Here is a 25,329-nt window from a genome sequence, read left to right as displayed (position 1 = left end):
GTTGCAATGTGCGCCGTGTTGTTCTATAAATATAGCGTCTCGGCATATTCCTTCTTGCTCCATTTCGATGTGGGACTAAGTCGGCAATTTATGCATATAACCAGTTGTCGAAGGACATGATAATACGTGTCTTATATTCTACGTAAGGCTTCGTTTGAAAGTTAAACTCATCTCAATTTATCATTATAATTTTTTAAAATTTTAACACAAAATATAATAAACAATTTAACTTTTTCAAATTCTAAAATAATAATAATATTAAAAAATAATATTCTAACAATATTTTATCATCTCAACTCAACTCAGTTCAACATCCAAACGCAAATGTACGCCGTTATACAAATGGTGGTCGGTTGAATCTTTGAACAACCAGCGAAGAAAAAAAAACAATAATATCGACCCACCAAAAACTCATGGACACGAGGGTTCTAAGATTATGAAATTAATAAAATGTCTTCATTATAATGGAACATCTTACTGCAAAAGTATTTTTTGGACCTATATTCTAAGCATGACGAAAAGAACTTGAAGCCCTCTTACGGTGATGGAAAAGGATCTGAACCGGAACATGGAGATCAACCTGTGATGAGCTTTATGATGGTAAGCTTGACAAGAGAGTTTATTTATTGGAATTTGTGATTGATTTGGAATGGTTATTGCCAAGTATTAAGAGCGGTATCCCGGCCCTCTCGTAGTGGTAGGGAGCAAAGCGTTGGGACGGACACTTGAGGACCCAAAAATCAAAATACAATAAGAACAATTTATCAATTCAAAGGTGGTTGAATTTATCACTGAACAGTTGAGGTAATTGGGAGATTTTAGTTCAAAGAAATATATCACTTCAACTTTGAAAGGAAAAAACATATTACTTATTCCATTTTGAAATAATGGGTCCTTTTATTGTTTTCTCTTAGTTTACTTATGAAAAAAAAAAATCTACTCATTCTTCCTACACTATACACTACATGATTTTTTTATTTTTTATTTTTTTTTCTTTCCAAATGTGTGGTGTATAGATTATGAGCAGAAGAATTCTTTTAGTTTAAAAAAAAGTGTTGTGTGTGGTAATGGTATAGGGATGATGAATAAAATGGCTCAAAGATAAAAGGTGACTCTCAAACCGCATCCATCCCAACCAAGAGATTGTGAACACAATGAACCTCAATGTAGAAAAGGGGTCTGTGTGATGTTCGGTTTAACACCCCCTCCCCACAATGTTCCTACGTTTGGTAATGACAGTCCTACATTCGAGACTTTCACATCCAGACACTCTAGATTCTTTTCAACCAACCCATAATCATTTCCCAAAAGTGGCAAGAGAGAGGACCAAAATTAAAAGAGGCAAAAATTCCATAAATTACAGGGGCCTGTACATCTCTTCTCTATGAAAACAAAAGGTGATGCCCATGGGAACAGGACAGAAGAAATGAAAAGAAATTTACAACAGATACAGCCTAACATTGATAAACTGAATAGCTCTTGCTTTTCCGGAAGAAGCTAAATGCTTTACCCATCCTTCTTCTTGAGATTGATTTACAGAGTGGATTTGATTCCAGGGCAGGCATGGGCTTTTCACTATTTTCAGCCAGCTGATGCATCTCAGTTGTTGGCTGGTCTCGTTGTCGCTGCTCCCTAAACACCATCAAAAGTTTCTGAGCCTTCTCTCTCCCCCTCGAGGTTCCATTCACTGAGATTGACACCAGTGCAGGTATTACCCCTTCTTGTAAAACCATTTGACTGCATTTCTCATTTCCTTTGCACAAAATAAAGAGACATGAGGTTGCTTGCTCCTGTTCGATAGGTTCACCAATGTCCAGCATTGCTGCTAGTCCACTAATAAGGCCAGGTGCGGATACAATTTCATTCTTTCCCGACTGACATGAAGCCAGGTTTATAAGGACAGCAATGACTTTTTCCGCCCACGTGTGATCACGAGAGGCTGCAAGAAGGGATTGGAGACCACTGACGATGCCAGCTGAAAGGAGATTCGGAATATTGGAGGGAAGAGTTGAGAGATTATAGAGGGCATAGAGGGCATCAAGCTTGCACTGGGATTCAGGATTTGTTAGAAGGATCTGGGTTAAGAAAGGGACAGCCCGACTTGAACCAATGACAGGCTTTGCTCCTTCAAGGAAGGACAGATTCAGGTACAGTGCTGTGGCAGATTCATGGGAATTGGGGTTGGAGATCATCCCCTCCAACAATGAAATTACTCCTGCCGCAAACATCATTTCCTTATTTCTGAAAAAGAAAAATTCAAAAATAGCAATTACATCAAAATTTTTAAAAGATCTTAATAGTTTAATTTGTAAACGAATGAAAATGTATCCTAAACTACCAAATCTTGGCAATGTACACCCTCACTTAAGATCTGACTGTTTAGTTGTGCAAAATGTAGCTCCCAAAAAAAAAAAAAAACACACACACACAGAGGCAAGAAGTTTAATATGCCAAACAAGTTAACAGACCAAACCCATACAAGGGTTTCAAATTATTATAAATAAAACACTAGCTTCTAACAATTGATTTTTTATAATTAATCAGAGAATTTTATTTTAAGAGGCATAGCCCAAGTACATAGGAAGTATACAAGAGAGTACGCCTAAACTTAGAGCAAAACACGACAAAAACCAAACATGAAATTGATAAAAATAATGATATAGCAAATGTAATGTAATTAGCCTCGTTTAGATTCAAAAACCATCTCAACTCATCTCATCTAATCTAATCATTACAACTTTCCCAAGCTTTCAAACAAAATATAATAACCAATTCAACTTTTTCAAATCTCAAAATAAAAATAATATTAAAAAAATATATTCTAACAATATTTTATTCAACTTTAAACTCTCATCTCAACTCAACTCAACTCACTATCCAAACCTAAGTCCTTCTAAGGATGCATGAAGATTATAACGAATGCTTTGACATACAAAGCCACCTGCACCCATGGTGTTTTCTTATTTTCAAAATAAAAAAAGGGCGAGACATTCTTTTGAAAGAAATTGAAAAGAACAAAATCGAGAAACTTATGATTCATAGCTCATACGGTCAAAATTCTGAAAACGTAGTACGTCAGCACAAGTGAAAATTCAAACTAATGCCAGCTTTTAAAAATTACAATCTCCATGTCTTTCCTGGTAAGAATTGACATTAAACCAAAAAGGAAAATAAAACTTAGCCTTGACAGCCAAACTGCCATTAAGGAGCACAAGAAGACAATTGAGGGGAAATTACATCCACATAACACACTAGTTTATATACGCCAGATCACCCAAAAGCATTAGCAAGTTGACTCTTTTGCAGTTCACACAATAAACAGGAAGAAAATTATATGATGATAAATAGTATTTGCCATAGTAATAAAGAAGGTAAGGAAAGTTCAAGTACAAGATTTCATTATAACCAGATCATCGTAATTTTGATCAATTTATGACACTGATTTTTTTTTAGGTGATCAGTTTATGACACTGATAATAGAATAAAGAAAAATTCTATGCATCAGCCACTATTCACTACCCCACACCCTATGAAAAACACCTCCACACCCATTGAAAAAAAAAAAAAAAAGAAGGGGCTATAGGTGTGGTGTGTGAAAGTGAATAGTGACTAATACATAGAACTCCTCTAGAATAAATATATGAATCAAGGGAAACAAAGATGAAGATGAGATCATGTCTATAATTTTTTGATCGGTAAATTAATTCAATTAAAGTAACTTTTTTTTTTTTTTTGATAAGTAATCGATAATTAAAGTAACTATTGGGAGATTCGAACAGATCATGTCTATAATTATGGTTTAATTCTTTGCAGGAGTATCTTAGGACTCGTTTGTTTTCGCAGATGAGATGAGATGAGATGAGTTGAGACAAAGTTGAAAGTTGAATAAAATATTATTAGAATATTTTTTTAATATTTTTTTTTGTTTTTAGATTTGAAAAAGTTGAATTGTTTATTTTATTTTGTGTGGGAATTTGCGAAAGTTGTAATGATTAGATGAGATGAAAAATTTTGTGAAAGTGAATGAGGCCTTAATGTTTTAGTACTGTCATAACTCCCATAAATTCTGCCATGCTTCCATAAAATATATGGCCAATGGTCATGCTTGATATTGTAAAACTCCAGAAACATTGAACAAGAATACATACCTGCTATTGTTGACAGATAGGTTGAAAAGAGCCATGGCTCCACTTTCCTGAGCCATTGCATTCCCTTCATGCACAGCCGACCCTAGAAATCGCAAAAGAGATTCCACAAACCCATTGGCTCCCATAAAAATCCTAGCCTCCTCATCATCCTTCAGCAACAACCTTATTTGCTCCACCACCACACATTTTTCCCTCAGGTCTTCCCCCTCATCCAAGATAGACAGAAAATTCTGGTAACTTTCCAACACACCAAGCTCACACCCTTCCAGCTTAGGAGACAAACTATCTGTTTCATTTCCTTCAGCCTCCTCTATGACACCACTCTCCTCTAAAGGAACAACCTTAACCCCCTTCGACTTGCAAGACCCAACACTGTCCATAGCTCTTGAATTTGTAGATTCTGACTCGGACAACACCAGCCTCCAATAGTTGAGGTCAAGAGACTCGGGGGGACCATCAGGAATAGAAACTCCATTCTGTTCACACCAACTAGCAATGAGACCTTTAACACAGTAATTAGGGGTCAATGAGAGATGTGAGAGGTTCTGTTGAGTCTTTGGGCAGGTGTTATGCCCATCACCAAACCATTTCTCAATGCAGATCCTTTCATATGTTTGCCCAGAAGCAATGATCACTGGATCATGCATAAGCTGTAACGATATTGGACACCTCAATTCTTCAGGCGGCATCTGCCCTGATCTCCTGTTGTTTGGCTTGAAATTAAAAGAACCAACTTTTGACAGGTGTCGTTCAAAGGCATGACCATTGCCACCAGGTCCACCATCATCAAGAGAGCCCTGAATAGTGGGAGAACAAGGTGTAGAACCTTGTGAATCATTATCATCAAAGATCTCACTTCTAAATAATTTGGAGTACTTTCTCATTAGATGTAAAAGATAAGCCACAATTGATTCCTTCCTCTTGTCTTCCTCCGCACGAGCTCTTTCTACGAGTTTCTTGAGAGCTCTTCTCTCTGAAAGAGCTGCTCTAGAAGAAGTTATTCCAAGCCTAGTAGCAGCCTGGTGAAAGCATTCTAGCTCATTACTGTCATTACTGTTGTTGAATTTTTTCCCCTGTTGGAGCAGTGCAATAATCTCATCACCAACTTGCTTCTCTAATGGATCGAGCGAGAACACAGTACCCTCAAGTTCACTCACAATCTCCTGAATCTAAATGGAAATTCAATTACAAAAGGTGTCAAAATACCACAAAATACCACAATATCATCAAAAGCATAATTTATAGTTATTTATATAAATTTAATCAAAATCGAATAGCTCTACTGGAAATATGACCCCTAAAGAAAAGAGTAGTCTTATTAGTATGAAGCCAAAACCCATTAACTACAAATATGCACCAGAATCATTTAGAGGAGCATAAAGCATGTGAGCAACGTCTGAAGTATTTGAAAAAAGAAGCTTAAATCCAGAACATGAGAACTTGAATTATAATTACCTGGGATCCAATTGATTGCGGGACAATATCGTCAACGCGCCTGAGGCTATCTTCAAGTGCACATCTTGCCCTCTCAAACTTTAAAAGAACAGAATCCCCAGTTATAGCCTGCATGATAAGAAAGATTATATCACTAAAAGATCCCCAGCAAAAAAATAAATTTACGGAAATAAGAACAAAGAAATAATGCATAGTTATTCCTCTACCTGATATAATAGATTGAATATAAAAAGAAAATTAGCTCACTGTATTATAGTTGAACACATTCCCACTATAAAAAATGTTAATCCAATAAATAATCATACCAGATATAGTTTACTGCATTCTGAGCAGTGTTGAAGAACATTCCTCGCCTTCTCAAGTGCTACATGCAATGCACACAATGCCTGAATGCCAGATTTGCTCCTTGGGCGTGCTGCTTCCAAAGAAGGGAAAATTGATATTACTCTGTAATATATCGCAGAGAGTGTCTTGCACATTTCTCCATGTAACTGCATAAGAAAAATAATGTGAGCTAATTACCCAGTGTTATGGAACTGTATTCAAAGTATGAACTTCAAAAAGTTAATAGCAAATCCAACAATTCTATACGACTGCAGTCCAAAATACGGAAACCCTTGTAGGAGAAAAACCAACTTATAGTACAAACTAGATGACCAAATTCTCACCAAACTCATAGATCCAGTATAACGTCTACTTGTTAGTCATTTTTTTCTAGAAAGTAGAATTAATTATCTATGAAGGAAACCAAGTACAAAATTGTAGATACAATTTTCACCAGCTAAATAAAAGTAATTCTGAAAATGCCTTCTACATGACTTCATCTAGAATCCCACTCCAGATGCCAATCACCATGACAAAGGAAAAACTGAAGCGCCAAAGTATCAACTATATAGTTTCCTTAAACAACCATAATAGGGCATGCACACACATATATCCGCAAAAAGGGGGCATACACACATAGGCACAACAGATATATTTAGAATTATACAAATACATTAACCAGCCCCACGTATATAGGATCGTGTCTCCACTGACTAAAAACATAAAAGAGAATAAATAAAGAATTGCTCAGATAACATTTTTCACAGTAAAAGCTACCGGTAATTTGAATTCAATCCAAACATTGCACCAATACCTTGGCATCAGTAGCTGCAAACAAATTTTCTTCTATCTCTGTAACGTCCATTATTGAAGATCACCGTGGAAAATTATAGAAAACCTTAGTTCATCTGCGTTAGAAAAAGAACAAAATAAATTAACAATTGCATAGGACTCAATTAGCTCAATGAGAAAAGCAGTGACCAGGCCAAACAGCTACAGCTAAAGACCCTTCGTTGCATCAGCTACTTTACGTGCTAACGAATCCACATGCAAATTATTTTGATAGAATACACTGGAATCAACAATATACATGCAAAACCAACAAAAGCACGATCACACCGTTTGGTACCTTGAAAAACTGTTGAAAAGGAAATAAAAACGAAGTTTAACATTACGATTCCGTCATTTGAGATTAAGAAAAACGATTAATTGAGGTGAATTTGGTGAAGAGCGCACCCCAACTACGCCAATCATTGTGTTGGGCTATGTTGGTGAAAAAGGAAAAAAAATCGTCCTACATTCTTTCAGTAACCAAACAAGGCTCTAAAAGAAAAACAGGGTCTTCAGCACGGAGTACTACTTCGTTTTTTCTATCAAACGCAATGGATCCAGACATGACAGTACGAAAGGAATGAAGAGAAAATTAATTAAATAACGATCTGAATCTGACATTTCATCAAACACGTAAAATTTAAAATTTGAAAGAGAAAAAAATCACAAACAAAGAGAACAAATGAAGCAGGAATGATGGTAGGGAAAAAAAAAACACAAATTGATTTGAACATTTACTCAAATACCGATGATTCAAGATTCCAAAAAAGCGGAATTCGAAATGACTTCCTAGATAAAGCTTTTTAGCTGGGACGAGACGAAGAAATCACCCAGAGATAATGAAATTCCAAATACAGCGAAAAAAGCAGTGCATCCACATTTATAGGAATTGGTTAGACAAATAAAGCAACTCCTAACCATAATACGCGAATTAGCTACGGAATGTGATTTACACCCAAGCAGGGAAAAAAAGACGCGGAAAGAAGATCACAAAAAACAACAGAAAAAAATTGAACACTTCCGTAAACCAAACCACAGCTCAAGCGAAAAAAAAGAAATCCAGAAGTGAACTATTGGGCTTGAGGGAAGCTAGGGTTTGGAGCCCAAAACGTACCAGAAAAAATACGGAATCAAGCCAAGGAGGCTTCATACAATAGCATGTAAAATGAATCCCAGAAACCAAACAGGAAATTAGGGTTGCAGTGATCTGCTAACTTCCATCTCATTGCAGTTTGTTAGGTATTGGAGGGTTCGAACCAGGGAGAGAGATGGACCGAGGGAGATTAGAGGCTTTCGATTGTTGAGAGAAGTTGTAGGTGGTGAAGGATATTGGGAATCGGAAATAGATTTTTCAAAGATTCGAAGGTGTTATTTAAGGGAAAATAAAATAACTGTGAAAAATAAAATGATTGTTTATTCGCAAGTCTTTTTTTTTTTCCGGAAAAATAATATAATAACAATAATAAGAGGGGATTGGGAATTATTTCGCCGCTATTGTCTCCCCGGTACACCGGCCGACAGTTGCCGACCTCGTCCTTTGTCGGTTAGTAGATCTGTCATAAATGTACCCAATTGACTAAATTATCCTCCTCATTGGTTATTTCTGTTTTTTTCTTTTTTTCTTTTTTTCTTTTAAGCAAGTTGATGGGAGAAGATTGTAAATTTTAGGGCAGGAGCCCTCCACTTGATTTCAATTTCCATCCCTTATAATCCTGAGAATTTGGGATGCTCTTATTTCACTTTTATCGTATTATATAAAATGTAATATTTGGAGGCTTAGTTTGGATAGAAAGATATTTTCATCTTATATCATCACATATTGTCTCATTTTATTATATTTCATTTTAATATCTAAATATTACAAATACAAACATAAACACTTTTCAATTTTAAATTTTTAAATTTTTCATCTAATCATTACCGAATTATTATAATTTTTTCAAACTTTAAAATAAAATATAAAAAATAATTCAACTTTTTTAAATCTAAAAACAAAATTATATTAAAAGATTATATTCTAACGATATTTAAATTTATAATATTTTCATTCTCCTTTTTCAAAACTCTATAAAACATTTTAACTTAAATCATTTTTAACTCATCTCATCATAATTTAAATATCTCACTAATATTCACAAATCATGTTAATTCATCTCATCTCATTTCAACTTACTATCCAAATCAAGCCTTATGACTATTAGATTATCCTTTTATTACAAAAAACCAAAGGTTGATGGGCAGTATCACCTAATTATAATGAGATAAAAGTAGAATAAGAGTGTGGCATGTAAAATTCTAATTTTTTTTTATAAGCACGTATTTAATTAATTGTTTACAACCGAAGACATTGTATCAAAATAAATAGGATAATATAGCATTTTTGTAAAATATAATCATTCTCTAAGACTCAATTGAGTAGGGTTAGATTCCATTTCACTGAAAAGACAAACAATTTAATTGGGTTTTTAAGTTTATTTTATGAAAATTCTTCTCATTAGTTACTATTCACGACCCTACACCCCACAACTTATAAAAAACATATCCATATTTTATGAAAAAAAAAATTGTAGGTATGAGATGTGAAAGTGAATAGTAACTGATGTATAACATTTCTCTTATGTTATAAGCCTTTTGAATTGTAACATGGTTAATAAATAAGATACTTCTTCCTCATTTTACTTCTCAATTTATATATTAAATCCTAGCTCTTTTTTCCAATTTAAAACAATCTTTTTTTAATCATAGTACCATCCATTGTACTTGATGTATAAAGATCTACATTAATAAAGGATATTTTTCTTGGTATAAAATAAATTTATATGGAGTATATTCCATTGTACTTGATCTACAAATATCTACATTAACAAGCATGTTTAAGTTACATCATCATGCACTTATTGTATGTAAGCATTATGAAGAAATTACCTTTAGCTTCTAACGCTAGTATCAAATGCCACTTTTAGAAAATTAATGATTATTCATATCAACTCATCATTTCCCATATCCTACATGGTGTGTGTATATATGTATCTACAATATTTAAATATTTTTTTGTTATTTAAAGAGCAAATTTATTAAATTACTCAAAGCCTTTCGAAATGAAGAACTTGAAAATATAGCAATCAATCAATGAATTATTAAAGCATTGTAAAACATTGCAAGCCGATTATTAGAGGGAGTAATGTGGCCAAAAGCTCTATAAACTTGCATACTTTTCTATATTCATTAATCATGCTACTAAACAATAAAACATGATGAGTTGTAAGTGGGAATGGCCACACGTGATACGACTCGTGAACCTAACACAAACATGATATGAAAATAATAGATTTGAATTCGAAGTTAACGGGTTGAGGTTAAAATGGGTTAACCCGTTAATACACAATTTATAAAATGGGTCAACCAGCTTAACCCAAAATCAACCCATTTTGACCCATTTTTATTTTATTACAAAATTACAACTTTATTATTGTTAAGTTGTAATATTGATATTGCACAATATACTTATATTTTTATTGTTGTCATTGTAATTTTGGACTTATGCTCATATTTGTTATTGTAAAATCTGTAATGTTGGTTTTACTGCATGTTAAAATTTGAAAAATGTTGACATTTTTTGTTAGTCGGTAGTCTTATTTATTTAAAATATATTGTGACTATTAATAAATATAAATTTTAACTTTTATGTAAAATTATATTAATCAATTCAATATGGTTCATGTGTGTTAATTCAATTCATTTATATGAAACAAATTCAAATTAGTTGTGTTGTGTTAACTTATTTATAAAGAATTATTAAACAAGTCGAAACGGGTGACACGACACAATTCATTATCTAAATGGATTGGGTTAGATTTTAGAAGTTTGACACATTTAGTTTAACGGATTAAATTTTAATTGACACATATAGTAGAATATTCATAATTTGACATGACACAAATACAATCACAGGAATTGTTATCCTAATGGGAGGTCTATCATCCTTAACCATCGTGTAGGTTTGGAGAGAGATGATAATTTTTTGTTTTAGATAAAAATTTAAAATATTATTATTATTTTGAGATTTAAAAAAGTTTGAATTGAGATTTGAAAAAATTGAGTTGAGATTTGAAAAAGTTGAATTGTTTATTATATTTTATACAAAAATTTGAAAAAATTATAATGATGAGATAAGATGAGATAAAATTTAATCTCATATTATTTTTACCTCCAAACTTGTACATGATTTGATATGAAAGTTGAAAATTAAATAAAATATTATTAAAATATTATTTTTAAATATTATAATTATTTTTAAATTTTTAAAAAATTAAATTATTTATTATATTTTATATAAATTTAAAAAAATTATAACAATTAAATAAGATAATAATTATTTTACAAAAGTCTCGCGAGGGTACACTCGTCAACCTGAATAAAAATGATTTCAATGGCAGCGGATGTCTCCACGCAGGAGTACGGGAAAAGGAATCCCCAACTCTGTCTGATTATAAAAATGCGGGTCCGGTTCGAGTCCACGTGTTGTGTTTTTAACCACAAATTTTAACAGACCTCTTTTAACGGACAGAATAGTAAAATCACCACCTAGATCCGAAACTCACGGAGTTAGCTTCTGTAGCTTTCCCTCCAATCAGGGGTGAAAAAAAGGGTGTCTTATCTCGTTAACAGGTTGCAAATCTCACACGCGCTTTCACCACGCGAGACCAAACTCAAATAGCTTTTTTTTGTTTTTAATAAATTTATTTGCAATTTTTCTTATTATTTGGTGCGGAGCAGTTAGATTTGCAAGTTTTAAATTTTAAATTTTGCTTTTAAATCAAACTATGTCATATTACCAGTATTGTAAATATGGAAGACTTAAATCTCTACACCGATTTATAAATATAATTTTTTTACGAACATATTGTGTCTTATAATAAATAATAAGTTATACATCACGAAGTAAATAGTTAGCATAACTCATTTTCTTTAAAATTTTGTTAAGGTTATCTTAATCCTACTCAGTACATCCGTACAATTCGAACTATATACGTAAATCTTAATTGATAAACTTTTTCAAAACTCTTAATTCTACATAAATCTTACATAAAATTAATGAAACAGGCTAAAGTATTACCAATTTTAATTATATATTCATGACTCATGAATATATAATTAAAACTGGTAATTAGGGGTGCAAATCGGTCGGTCCAGTCCGGTTCGATTTCGCGGTGGACTGAACATTTTCAATCCATCATTTTTCTCAATCAGACTGGACCGAACACTCATAGGGAAGTTATCGGTCCGATCCAGTCCGGTGGGTCTGGCCTATTTTTTTTTTTAAATCAATTAATAAAAAAAATTATTTAAAATATTAAATTAAACTAAGTGACTTATTAATATGAATTATATAACAAAATCAATAAAAAAATATTTTATATGGTTAATGATAATAAATTAGATGAAAATTATATTATTAATTACTATATAATTAACTAATTGATATTATATATTAGTTAATTCATAGAATATTAATAAGTGTTACTAACATATTTGAAATTTTATATTGTTAATAGTGATAGGTTATATGAAGATATATATATATATATAATATTGTTAATTTATAGAATATTAACAAGTATTTATAACATTTTTAAAATTTTATATTGCTAATTGTACAATTATTATATAAATAATATATATAAAGTATTTTTTTATTTTTATTTCTCATTTGGTCCGGTCTGGTTCGAAACGGTCGGTCTGTTTGGTCCAACCAGACCGTTTATCACCCCTATTCATGACTTTCAGCTTAAAAAAGTTCTTAAATATTTATTTATTTATTTATTTGCATATTTTAATTGTGTATTAAAGGTATCAACAGTGCAAAAGTAATATTAAAAATCTATTTCTAATATTATGTAAAATTACTACTTATTTTAAAATTTTAAATTAATAAAAAGAAATAAATTTAAATATTTGTATCATATTCTTCAAATAACTTATGTTGCTATTAGAATGTCTAAAAACAACCGACCGTCGGTTCTCCAAATATTTGTAGATCTGAGTGGATCAATTACTTTTTAAAAAAAAAAAAAACTTTATTCCAATATAATAGATAACAGCCAACAGGTAGATGGCCAACTGTTTATACGCGTTGGGTGCGCGTGTGTAATCAATGGGAAGTCCAAACGGTGCTTACAGTTACAGGTACATGTGGACGTCTTCTGAAACGAAACACGTGGACTTTGTTTGTTAAGACATTCCAATTGTTTACTTTAAGAGTGATTGTAGGAAAAGGCGGGATTTTTATTTTTCTAGTTTAGTTGCATCCCTACATTTGGCACGTTACCGGCAGCTACATATGATTTTGTTCCAAATAATTCCGATTTTCTATATATGTGGTCGGTTAATTGACCCGACCCCTCTCGATGAAGCCACTATTATATTTCAAAGTCCCATGAATTAATTATTATTATTATTATTATTATTATTATTGTTATTATTGTGATTGTGTATATATATACTAAGAACATAAAAATGTCGGCGACAAGGCAGGTCTGATCCTGTTAACCAATTCCAAACCCTTTACATGATTTCCAATATTAAACATTGTTATTGTCTTCATGGTATGCTATATAAGTTGTTATAAGTTAATTATTATTGTACGTGACGGATTTAAATAATACCATTAAATATCTTATATTAAAGAATTGGAGATATATATTTATATTAACGGACACAATTTCAATAGACATGATTGGGATGGGAAAATGTAGAGAAGATTACTGTTATTTTAAAATTTCAATAGTAAAATTTGACTTCTAAAATTTAAATTTTATTTTTTAAATAAAATTATTCCGCGTAAGTAATATTAAATATTTTTTTTTTGTCTTTTGATCAAAAGTACCCCAAGTTCAAAAATTCAGACGGATCGGATTTTAACTATAGTAAGAATTAAGAGCATTAACTGCACAGAGCTAAGAAACGAGGATTTTTAATTTATTTTCCCAAGCGTAATGATGTGGGCCAAGATTAGTCCAAGACTACACCTGGTCCTATATGCCAGAAAGCTGAAACCGTGGCATCGGTTCCAGCAAGCACAAAAGTTTGTTTATTTTTATAGATGAAGTGAGTTGAAATTAAAGTTAAAAAATTGAATAAAATATTTTTAGAATATATTTTTTAATATTATTTTTATTTTGAAATTTAAAAAAATTAAATTTTTTATTTTATTTTATATAAAAATTTAAAAAAATTATAATAATAAAATAAAATAAGATGCGTCTTAAAAATAACTAGGCCTAAGAAACAAGAGGTGTCACGTCCCCGAGTCAGAGTCAAAATTTGGGATTATGCACCTAACAACATGCGGATCCATTCTCAAAGCTTCACTTTTTTTTTTAGAACACAGCTTTCATCGACCCTTGACCGGAGACTCACGTAACTTTCAGTATTAATATTTTGTATAAGAATAATGCTAGAGGTACCGTTGGGAGTTATTGTTGGTTTTAATATGTGTTTTTTTAATTTTTTTTATATAAATTTTTTTAATAATTTTAAATATTTAAAAAAATAAAAAAATTTACAATATCATTAAAAAATATCTTTTTGAACATGAAGTAAAATTAAAAACACATAAAAATAATTTTTTATTTTACTTCCTAGCAGCACTCTTTTGTACAAACGACGAGTGCTGATCATCTCTCTCTATAACTCAGCGTCGTTTTCTCTCTTAATGATATAGGTACCCACAGTGCTGTCAATTTGGCAGCTCATTTTATCTGAAAAAAGGCTGTAACTGTGTCGTCTGCGGCGAAGAACGTGTCGAGTCTTTGACATTAACATAGATCAAGATTTGGATAATTATATCATTTGTATGATGGGTTACTTTCAAGATTGTGCTGTATTTGTGGAGCCTTATTTATTATTGCGGCACTCTGATTTGATGATCTAATCTGACAATAATTCATTATAGTTTTTGAATGAATTTTTAATAAAGCATGTGCCATGGAACATGGGCTCGGATTGAAAGTGGGCTTGAGTGAAATCCGGACATAGAGTTCACTCGATAATCGTTTGACTTGGTGCTTGAGCGAAAATCAAACAAAGAGTTCGCTTGATGCGTGCTCGATATTATGCTCGAACGATTGTTGCAAAAAAAGTAAAAATTAAGGTTTACGCTATGTAACCCTATAATATATTTATTTTATATAATACAGTAAAAAATTGTCCCAAAATATTGTGATTCTTCAACATAAAATTATCTGCAGTTTTGTGGACGTGAGCCCGTTGCCAAACTACATAAATCCATGTATTAATTGTTTGATTTTATATTATTTACTTTCACATTATTTGTTTGGCTTGTTTTGATAATTATGTTTAAAATAAAAGAAATTGAAGAGAACTATACATCGGAGATGGAAGCTCCTTGTTGCTATTTAACTACCACTCGGATCTTTGCCAGGTGGTTTTTTCTTTTTCTTTTGGGCTGCTCGGAATTTCACCATGATCATCACTTCTGGTTACTTGGTAAAAAAAAAAAAAGCAATGTGTCGGTGAATGTTTTTGAAACGCACGCAGCCCAAGGCCGAAATTTGCCACATTGGTCTACTTTTGAGCTTCAATTTCTGTTTGTCATCATTAGTGTTGATGCCTAATCCAACTTCTCGTGGTTCAGACCCAGAAATTAAAAAGGAAATAGTCACATATATACACCTTAAGCTTATTATTTCCATGATTATTGGACATTTTTATTTGAAGAATTATGAGTAATTGGTACTTATATTTGAATAACTATCCGTTTGATCTTGCTTAAAGTTCTTTGATCAGGACCTCGGCAAGATATCCCATTATCATTTGAATTTACAGCTTTTACCACTTAGTGTTGATCTTATGATTGATTTTACAAGCTTTAAGAGAGTAATCATGAAGGCATGTAAATCATCACAAACACCTTCCATCACAGCCACCAATACAATATTTTGGGTACATCATCATTTGGGTGGTGGTGGGGGGTCCAACCTAAATCGGACGTCCTGAGTTGACCATGTTCACTTTATTTTTGAAACAAGTGGCCGTCGTTTGGTCTTACTTGAATGTTCATGTCGGGTGCATTATTATATTTTTACAGTGCAAAAAGAAAGGGACTCGTGGATTGATTGTTGTTAGTTAATTAATTTTCATGCAAAATGTGATTAAAAAAAAAAAGGGACTGTAATGGCGGCGATTTACCAGTGAATTATAATTTAATCTTTTAATGCCGCTGACTTTTGCATAATTATATCCTACCACGTTTGTGAATGAAAGACTGTTATAATAAAGAGTAAATATAGATAGAAGTTACTGTTAAGAATAATTATTTTGCACACATGATGTGGTATCATCTAAACTATAAATCTCTCAAGTCTAAAATAAAAAAGGAGAGAACTAAAAGCAGTCATGTAGTGAGTATAAAGTATGCACTGTTACAGTGACTTCTCTCTAACATTACTCTATAATAAATATCTCACCTTAATTTCTTCGTCTCCAGATTTTAGTTGGCACCAAATTAAAGAATAATGATATATATAATTTTAAGACTTGTAAGTTTTGTATATACATATTTTTTAAATGAATAAATTTGAGATTTATATGAAAAAATTATTTTTTTTATGATAGATTTTTTTTTATAGGTTGCACTCTTCTTTTAAAAAAATAATAAATCTGAGACTCAAATAAATAAAATTAATTTTTTTAATAATATTTTTTTATTTTTTATTTACAACAAAGATGCAAAACTTACCAATCATAAGACTACATGTATAATTTCTTGAGTACGTAGAATCTGGGTTGGGAACCCGAACTTGATGATTAGGTTGTGGCATCAATACTAGGATAGGAGGCCTGTAGGCAGCAGGACCAACTGGCAACTGGGGTGTGATATGTATGGTTGGAGTGTTAGGGGGGGCTCATGGATTGCATGTGATAATCAAAGTTGGTGGTAGTAAAGTCCACGTTCTTTGCATGAATCTTTTTATATATTATTAAGGAGTGATTTAGATTTAGAGATGGGTTGAAATAGGTTGAGATGACTTGTAAATAGTAAAATAAAAGTTGAATTATTTATTATATTTTGCGTGGAGATTTAGAAAAACTGTTTTGAGATTTGAAAAAATTAAATTGTTTATTACATTTCGTGTAAAAATTTTAAAAAATTATAATAATAAGATGAGATGAATTAAAATGAATTATGAATACAAACGAGCCAATGCATGCTAATGATTTGACACAAAAAGAAAAAAAAGAAAAAAAGAAAAAAAGTCCCATGGGCTGTATCCTCTGTCATGGGCAAACGTTTATTGAGGGACCCCGTACACATCATTAATTTTCAAACCCACCTCTTTTCTTTTACTAATTGGGGGGTAAAAGTAGATACTGCATTTCAGAATATGCCCATGTGCGTGCTGGTTTGCCCGAGAGGTTAAGGGGGAAGACTTAAGATCTTCTGCACATAAGTGCGCATGGGTTCGAACCCCATAGCCAGCACTCTCTAATCCCTTATTTTTGGAAGTTGCGGACTCTAATAAAAGGTTCTATCTAATATATGAAAAGGATCCAATTTTAAAGGATAATAATCAATCCAGTGAATCCACCATATTTTAATTTTGAAGTAAATCGGGTAGAGTCATCACCCTGCCTTGTAATTTGAACCATTTTGTGTGCTAAAAGCATAAGCCTTCCCTTTGAACAATCTCATTCATGGTGTACATAGGATTTAAACCAAATCATTTTCTAGTTTCTTATCCTAAACTCGGGTTGAGAAATTGAATCGTCGTCATTATTTTTTTTTTTCTAAATAAACAAATATATCATTCAGATAAGGAGAACGAGATACATGAGAAGGGGGTGAGGTTCTCCAACAAACACCCCATTATAACAACCATAACGTAGAAGTAAAAAGAAATAATAATAAAATAACGTTTTGAGACCAAATACTTGGTCCCCACCCATACCCTACAAATATGGTGCCGTCTCAAATGATGGTTTTTTTGCAGTTCGCATAATTGTGCGAACTATGAAGCCATCGTTGGAGGCTGTGAAAATTGAAGGTGCATTGCTGTTTATTATCTTGAGATGTTTCCTAAAGAGACATGTATTCCCTCCCTCAAGATCATTGGTTAGGGAAAGTGAAAACACAGTAGGAAAATCGGCATCAGATGAATTGGACTGCGACGGGCCAAGTTTCCTCACGTGCACCTGCAGTGGCGCGTGGAGACCACATGCACGGTGATTGTATGGGGTGAGGCAGATTTGGAAGATCTTTGAGGTGGATAATCTATTAGTACAGTGCATGTAGTTGACAGACGCATTATGGCGCGGCGATGCGTGACGGCCATGCACAAAACAAGTCACACGTGAGCTTCATGCGCTGCGGTTCCACTTCGTCCAGATAGATTGGCGACTAGAGAGTTACATGGTACGGCGAGCGTCAAAATTGATTGTAGGAATGCGATTGATTTAACCAAAATCAAACCGATTGAAAGGAAATATAAAAAGCACTAGCAAGAAAATATATACACATATCGGTATTGAAAAAGAAACAGAGAGGAGGATGAGAGCCAAGGTCCGCCCTTCTCTCCTGCAGAAATACTCGCAAAAGATAAAATAATTTCTTTTAGAGAAAATGAGTAGCTTCCCTTTTTAGAAATGAAAACGCGGACAAATTAAAACCCTTAAATAATTCCAAAGTAATAACCCAAAAGAGTCATCGACTGATGTTGACTGCCTATGAATCTATATCGGTTCATTTAATAAGCTTTTCGATAGGTTACGTCGATTGCTACCTATATATTTGAATCATTTGTGAACTAAGTTTATGGTTGTTTTTTTAATAAGCTTTTTCTTTTTTAATTATAGGTCCAATAAAAAGGCCAATTCTAATATGATTATACTTCTAAAAATCATATAGCAACACGGACTACGGAGACGATCAAGGCAATATAGGGTATTGTGACAACCGAGACGACCACAAAGAGAAGAAGACAACAATAAGGAGGGAGAATAAAGCAACGACAAAACAAAATTAACGAGAAAATCGCAAGAGATTGCTCGGTTTGGTCTCAATCAATCCGTCTCATTTTATTTTATCACATTATTATAATTTTTATAAATTTTTACACAAAATATAATAAACAATTAAATTCTTTTAAATTTCAAAACAATCAAAATATTAAAAAATAATATTATAACAATATTTTATTCAATTTTTAATTTTTATTCTAACTTATCTCATCTCAACTCATTATTCAAATCTAAGAGACGAGTGATATTAAGGTTTTTAACAGCAAAATGATGTCGTTTGAACCATATTAAGTTAAACATCATGTTTCATGTAAAGATTTTTTCCGAAGAAAAACAATAAAATATTAAAAATTATATATGATATATATTTGGTCAGTTGAATTCAACATATTTTTTCAATGTGAGCTATTCGCCTCATATTAAATGAATTATAGTAATGCTATCTATTATATTTTCATTTTACTTTTACTTTTATCTCGTTATATAAAATGTGACATTTTTATTATTTTTAATTTATTCCTTAATTTTATATAATGAGACGGGAGTGTAACGTGTAAAATATGTTTTAACGAAAAAACACAACTAACTCAGAAAATTCAGAGCACAGCCAAGTTTCAGACAAAAATATCGGACATCCAAACAGATTGGGCTGCTTGATGCCCAGAACCCATTAAAATATAAGTTTTGCTATGTACAAGTAAGTTTGCGTATCAATCTGCGTATTAATATTGTTATCTTCATATTCTAAATTTAAATTAGCACTGTTTTTAAAAAAATTTACTTTCTGACCAATCATATTGAATGGGTGCACGTATTAGTGCACAGAATTACTTACAATTAAATTTTTCTTTAAAATATTTTTGAGTCATGCTACGGCCACCAAAAAGTGACCCGAATAACTTTATCGAATAGTATTTTTTTAATCATCATAAACATTTAAAAAAAAAAATAAAAAATTTATAGTATTATTAAAAAATATTTTCTTAATTACTAAATAAAAAAAAAACAAAATAAAACTCATTCCGGACATTTTGGGTGTGTGTGGATGTTGAAGTGAGTTGAGTTGAGTTGAGTTGTGATGATAAAATATTGTTAGAATATTATTTTTTAATATTATTATTATTTTGAAATTTGAAAAAGTTGAATTGTTTATTATATTTTGTATTGGAATTTGAAAAAGTTGTAATGATGAGTTGAGATGAGTTGAGGTGAGTTTGATAACCAAACACACCCTAAGTCTCAGATTCGAAACTCAAAGCATTTCTGAATAGTTTTTGCATGAACGTGTACTTGTTAAAAAAAAAGACGATGAGCCCAATTTTGAACCCATTTCTCAGTGCAATATATTCCTGGCCTGGAAAAATACTTTACAGACAAAACCAAGTCCGGCCCAGTCATCACACTTAACCTGAAGAGCAAGAAACCCACGTCATCTTCTGCAGTCTTGCATTCGATCTCCCAGCCTGTTATTCGTCTTCGTTTCCGTTTTTTCGTTGCCTGTCTATCACAAAGGTAATTTGAAAATTATCTTACATCCCAATGAATTTCGGTTTCTCAGTTACTTTGTAAATATAGAGGCGATTTGGATCGGGTTTACTTCCAGGGCTTACGAATTGCCCCTCCCTCTTCCTTTTCTTTAGTCTTACGATTGTGTAATTAGGTTTTCTGTCCAGAAAATGTAAGAAAGAAATCAGGCATTGAACATTAGTTTTTTTTCTGGGTCTGCGAAAATTAAAATAGTTATTCGACTGAGTCTATTATGTCCTTAAAGGTGTACCTAATCTGATATTTTACACTATATTCTGGTAAAGAAAAAACACAACAAGCAATTGCTTTTTTCTAATTTGGGGCGACTTTTTTCTTTTGATAATTGAATTAGGTCGAAATTTGATCGGATATCTTGCTAGAAAGTTATGCTTTAGGGTTTTTCTCCCAACGCTATGGAACTAGCTCAAGTTCTGAGTTTATGCATAGTGTCTTGCCCTTATGTGTTGATAGTCCAAACGGATCCAGAATGCGGTGGAACTAGCTCAGGCTCTGATTCTACGCGCATTGTGATTTTTCTTTATGTATTTATATTTCAAATGGATCCAGAATGCTGTGGAACGAGCTCAAGCTATGATTTTATGTGCATTGTGATTTATTTATATACCGTTCAATTCTGTTCAAATGGATCCAGAATGCTGTGGAACGAGCTCAAGCTCTGAATTTATGTGCATTATGATTTATTTCTTTATTTATGTACTGTTCAATGGATCCAGCGATGATATATTTATTTTGGTCGCCATTGTTAGTTGTGCAATTCAAATTTCATATTAGTTTTGCAAGGACTCATTGTTCAGGTCAAACTCAATTCCTTGTCACAGTTTATAGAAAAGAATGAAGCTCGATACTAGTGGTCTTGAACCAACTGCACCATTCTTTGGGTCGAGCAATGAACTTAATGATGGGTTTTCAGCTGCCCCATCCTTCGAGATTCCTGATACAATTGACGTGAGTTCTAATCGGTGCTTCTTATATTATATCATTTCCAAATCATATTAGAGACATCAGGAGTTGTATCTGCTTATTTGAAGCGTTTTTCTTTCTGCTTCTGTTTCAGTTTGATGGCTTTCAGAAAGAGGCTGTACAGATGGTGAAGCCAGCAAAGGGAACCACCACGCTTGCTTTCATATTCAAGGAGGGTGTTATGGTTGCTGCTGATTCTCGAGCTAGCATGGGAGGCTATATCTGTATGTTGACTCTGTTCCTTTTTTATACTTTGCCGGTAATTTTAGGTTTTTGGATACTGATTTTCCAGTTTTGCTTGATAAAATGGCCTTGTTGATGAAATGCTCATGTATTCACGGTCACATGCACAAACATGCTCACCCTTGTCCCGGCCTTAAACATTCTCTTTTGTTAGTTTATGTGGCAGAGCTTATAATTGTTTCTTCCACGAATAGTTGACCATTTTCATGTTGGAAGTAACATTAGTGATGGTATTTGTTTGTGTTGCCTTTGGAATGAAAAAGATTTTGTATTTATTCTCTCTGGCTTCATCTTATCAGCATCTCAGTCTGTGAAGAAAATTATTGAAATTAATCCTTACATGCTTGGCACTATGGCTGGAGGAGCTGCTGACTGTCAATTTTGGCACAGAAATCTTGGCATTAAGGTAATGTATTTATGTTACTTTTCTCATGTTTTTAATACCGTTTTCAGGAATGTTAGATGCAATTAATCTTGAGTGGATGGTTTTATAGCTGGTATGATAGGTTAGTGCTGTTTGCTCTGTACTGTGAAGTTTGTGCTGCAGATGTTGTCATTAATCTTCAATGTCTTAAACTAAGGGCTTGTTTGTTTTTAGAGATGAGATGAGATGAGATGAGATGAGTTGAGATTAAAGTTAAAAAGTTGAATAAAATATTGTTAGAATATATTTTTTAATATTATTTTTGTTTTGGGATTTGAAAAAGTTGAATTGTTTATTTTATTTTGTGTGGGGATTTGAGAAAGTTGTAATGATGAGGTGAGATGAGATAAGATGAGATGAGATGTTTCCTGAAAACAAACGAGGCCTAAAGCTTTCGTAAGTGAGATTTTAATGCGAGGCATTATAACATAATGCATGTGAGTATTCGTTTTCTGGATGAGATTATGGTGGGTAATTCAACTAGAATGCGGTCTAGTGGTGGTGCTTTTTATATACTGGGTTACCTTCTTACATCATTTGATGGATAGTTTTGTCTTATTTAGTGCCGACTGCATGAATTAGCAAACAAGCGCAGAATTTCAGTTACAGGGGCATCAAAGTTGCTGGCAAACATTCTCTTCTCTTACCGTGGAATGGGTTTGTCTGTTGGGACGATGATTGCTGGATGGGATGAAACGGTATCAACTTATGAATGTCACACATCATTTATTTACATTTTCTTTTAATGAGACTTTTTTAACGTATTTTTTTCATGGGCTGTAGGGTCCCGGGCTATATTATGTGGACAGTGAAGGAGGAAGGCTCAAGGGAACAAGATTTTCAGTTGGATCTGGTTCACCCTATGCTTATGGTGTGCTGGATAATGGGTGGGTGACCTTTCAATAATTTTTACATTTTCTTGTGTCCTATTGATGACTGAGCCCTTGTTTATCGAAAATGAATGTCCAAGTATCCACTTGAATTTGTTGAAGGAAACACTATGTGGCATTACTGTGAAAATGATAATAAGTAGGTAGTTTTATTTTTTGAAACGCGAGAACAATAAGCTAAAATATATAAGAAAAGAGAATGAACAAAAAAAAGAAAAAAAAAAGAAAAGATCAAGCAGGTGGATAGTGTTAAAGAACCGGATGCATGAAAAAGCTGTGTGCAGTATGGGAGACTTGATTGTGGGCCTTTTTTATTGAAGGGTTGCAATTGCAGCAGATAGATGATGGAACTTTGTTTTTAATAACTCCACAGTTGATCAATTTTAAACGGACTTCATGGGACTTCATGGGAATGCGCAGGATTCCTGAGAATGTTGTGGTATATAGGGGATGCAACTGTAGAGGAACTTGGCTGAACATGGCAGCCTTATCCATATTTTTTGTTCAAAATTTCAATGATTTCTGCTACATACAATCATTTTTGTGTACGTTTTGCGCACTCCACTAATGTGATTGGCCAAAAAAGTTATTTTATATTAAAAAAAATGACGCAGCCAATCATATTAATGGAGTGCGCAACAATGACTGTACATAGACTTTTTGTTTTTCAATATGTAAAACTTGTATGACTTCCATTGGAGGATGCTGCCTTGCACTTCTTTTCTGATTCCATGGCCCCTTGAGTTGAAGGGAGCCCTGCTTTTCTTTTCTTTCATATTTTCTTTGGCAATATGATTGATCCTTTTTCTTTTTTTGTTTGATCATCTTTTCTTTTGTGCCTGATTTTTCCTGGAGTTAAAATGTATTCTTATATGTAAAATTTCCACTGTTTATGTGGTACGTGCACCAGTTACCGGTATGATATGTCAATTGAAGAAGCTGCAGAGTTGGCTAGAAGGGCTATTTATCATGCAACATTCCGTGATGCAGCCAGCGGTGGAGTTGCTAGCGGTACTCTCTCTCTCTCTCTCTCTCTCCCTCCCCGGCAATGTTAATGATTTAAATATAATTTGACCTTCTGCTTTTTATCAGTTTATTATGTGGGACCCAATGGTTGGAAGAAGCTATCAGGTGATGATGTTGGGGAACTACATTACGAATACTATCCAGTTTTGCCGAGTACAGTGGAACAGGAAATGGTTGAAGTAGCTGCGGCATAAGGTTCATACTGCACTTAGACCATGCTCGAGATGTTCTCCCCTTGAGAGATGAATTCCAACATGCTTAAAGGCAGAAAATCATTCAAGTGCACCTGTATTTGCGTTTGATCTTTGAAACACTTCATAAGTTCATAGACAGACTAATCTTCAAGCCAATGTCACGAGAACCCAAGCATTCATGGCCGTTTATTGTTATCTAGCAGTTTGTTGTTGCTGATGTTTTTAAGTGTTAACCAAACCCTATTTTGGGTATGGTAGATTTTCCTCTCTCTGAACGATCATACTTGATTTAAATTAAACCTAGGCTTTAGGATTTATGTTTGCAATGGTGGGATTGACTTACTGCTTCGGTGATGCGAGACAGTTTCCGGGAAGATCCAAATGAGAGAGGTAACTAAAAACTAAAGACAAGAGTCGGATGACGAAATTGGTTGAAAGTGATGCCCAAGCAAGTGCAAGCGTCAGGATTTCTAAGGTTGGTTGGTTTTAATTTTTTTCATAAGCAATTTTTTTCATAAGCTCGATAGATCTGAAAAAAACGCCCGAGTAAGGGCATCAAGATGTGAACATCCCAAAAAAGAATGCCCTAACATTTATATGATGAGTCGCTCCACTTGACCGATAGTGCATTTTACAAGTTTTTTTTTTTTTTTTTTTCATTTTTCTATTCACATTTTTTTAATATATTTAAAAAATAAAAAAAAAATATGTAAATACACTTAAAATTATTTTCTTAATCATTAAATAAAAATAAATAATTTTTTTTTTTTCCTCGAGCAGTCAAGTTGAACTGTCGCATTTAGTGGGTAAAGTGAGGAACTCAGATATCATGATGAACTCTGCTGCGCAGGCACATTGGACATATCTACAGCTCTATTAAAAGACAAAGACCAGACCAAGGGGCCGCTGAAATTAGACACAGACTCACCGAGGGATAGATATATATATATATAGAAGGAAAAGTGGCAGAGAGAAGGTTTCCGACTCTGGGAGGTGTTTTAAGAGTGTAGATAGTCAGCTAATTAGTGAGAGCGAGAGCAACCAATCATACGGCTGGCTTAGTAGTGTGAGATCAGTGAGAACCTATTTGAGCTGCAAGGGACCCACGGACGGGTTCATGATTAAACTGAACCACCAGAGGCTGATTTTGCGTTAGAATTCAAACCATGTACACCGTTTAGATCCCTTAAATAGAAAGCAAAGGGTTCTTTTCTCCTCCCTACTCTTTTTCAATCCTTTTGTCCGTG

General features: G+C 33.1%; 2 protein-coding genes and 1 non-coding gene across 3 annotated transcripts; 2 read left to right on the top strand and 1 right to left on the bottom strand.

The window, feature by feature from the left end:
- Positions 1-1,332: 1,332 nt before the first annotated feature.
- On the bottom strand, positions 1,333-8,217 carry LOC121254970 (U-box domain-containing protein 6-like). The gene is made up of 6 exons (XM_041155229.1): positions 7,873-8,217; positions 6,742-6,835; positions 5,909-6,094; positions 5,604-5,711; positions 4,149-5,317; positions 1,333-2,241 (listed from the first exon to the last, which is right to left on the bottom strand). The coding sequence occupies exons 2-6, from the start codon at positions 6,790-6,792 to the stop codon at positions 1,455-1,457; spliced, it is 2,301 nt and encodes a 766-aa protein (XP_041011163.1). The 5' UTR covers positions 6,793-6,835; positions 7,873-8,217; the 3' UTR covers positions 1,333-1,454.
- An 8,961-nt stretch (positions 8,218-17,178) lies between these two features.
- On the top strand, positions 17,179-17,261 carry TRNAL-UAA. The gene has a single exon. It is a non-coding gene; the product is annotated as a tRNA-Leu (tRNA).
- A 2,892-nt stretch (positions 17,262-20,153) lies between these two features.
- LOC121255742 (proteasome subunit beta type-5-like) lies at positions 20,154-24,408 on the top strand. The gene is made up of 8 exons (XM_041156233.1): positions 20,154-20,309; positions 21,164-21,290; positions 21,400-21,529; positions 21,848-21,954; positions 22,536-22,670; positions 22,756-22,859; positions 23,773-23,873; positions 23,955-24,408. The coding sequence occupies exons 2-8, from the start codon at positions 21,177-21,179 to the stop codon at positions 24,080-24,082; spliced, it is 819 nt and encodes a 272-aa protein (XP_041012167.1). The 5' UTR covers positions 20,154-20,309; positions 21,164-21,176; the 3' UTR covers positions 24,083-24,408.
- The last annotated feature ends 921 nt before the right edge of the window (positions 24,409-25,329 follow it).

The sequence above is a fragment of the Juglans microcarpa x Juglans regia genome, chromosome 3D (genome assembly GCF_004785595.1).
Source record: "Juglans microcarpa x Juglans regia isolate MS1-56 chromosome 3D, Jm3101_v1.0, whole genome shotgun sequence".
Classification (NCBI taxonomy): Eukaryota; Viridiplantae; Streptophyta; class Magnoliopsida; order Fagales; family Juglandaceae; genus Juglans; species Juglans microcarpa x Juglans regia.
Note: the sequence above shows the minus strand (reverse complement) of the source record. Positions and strands in the feature narration are given on the sequence as shown.

Bases quoted from the DNA above. Each gene is read 5' to 3' on its own strand.
- LOC121254970 (XM_041155229.1), bottom strand. From the start codon at position 6,792: ATGGACGTTACAGAGATAGAAGAAAATTTGTTTGCAGCTACTGATGCC. The intron at 6,095-6,741 runs GTATTGGTGCAA...TTTCTTATGCAG, and splicing joins TTGCAGCTACTGATGCCAAG to TTACATGGAGAAATGTGCAA. The intron at 2,242-4,148 runs GTATGTATTCTT...TTTCTTTTTCAG, and splicing joins CTATCTGTCAACAATAGCAG to AAATAAGGAAATGATGTTTG.
- LOC121255742 (XM_041156233.1), top strand. From the start codon at position 21,177: ATGAAGCTCGATACTAGTGGTCTTGAACCAACTGCACCATTCTTTGGG. The intron at 21,530-21,847 runs GTATGTTGACTC...TCATCTTATCAG, and splicing joins TAGCATGGGAGGCTATATCT to CATCTCAGTCTGTGAAGAAA. The intron at 22,860-23,772 runs GTGGGTGACCTT...TACGTGCACCAG, and splicing joins TATGGTGTGCTGGATAATGG to TTACCGGTATGATATGTCAA.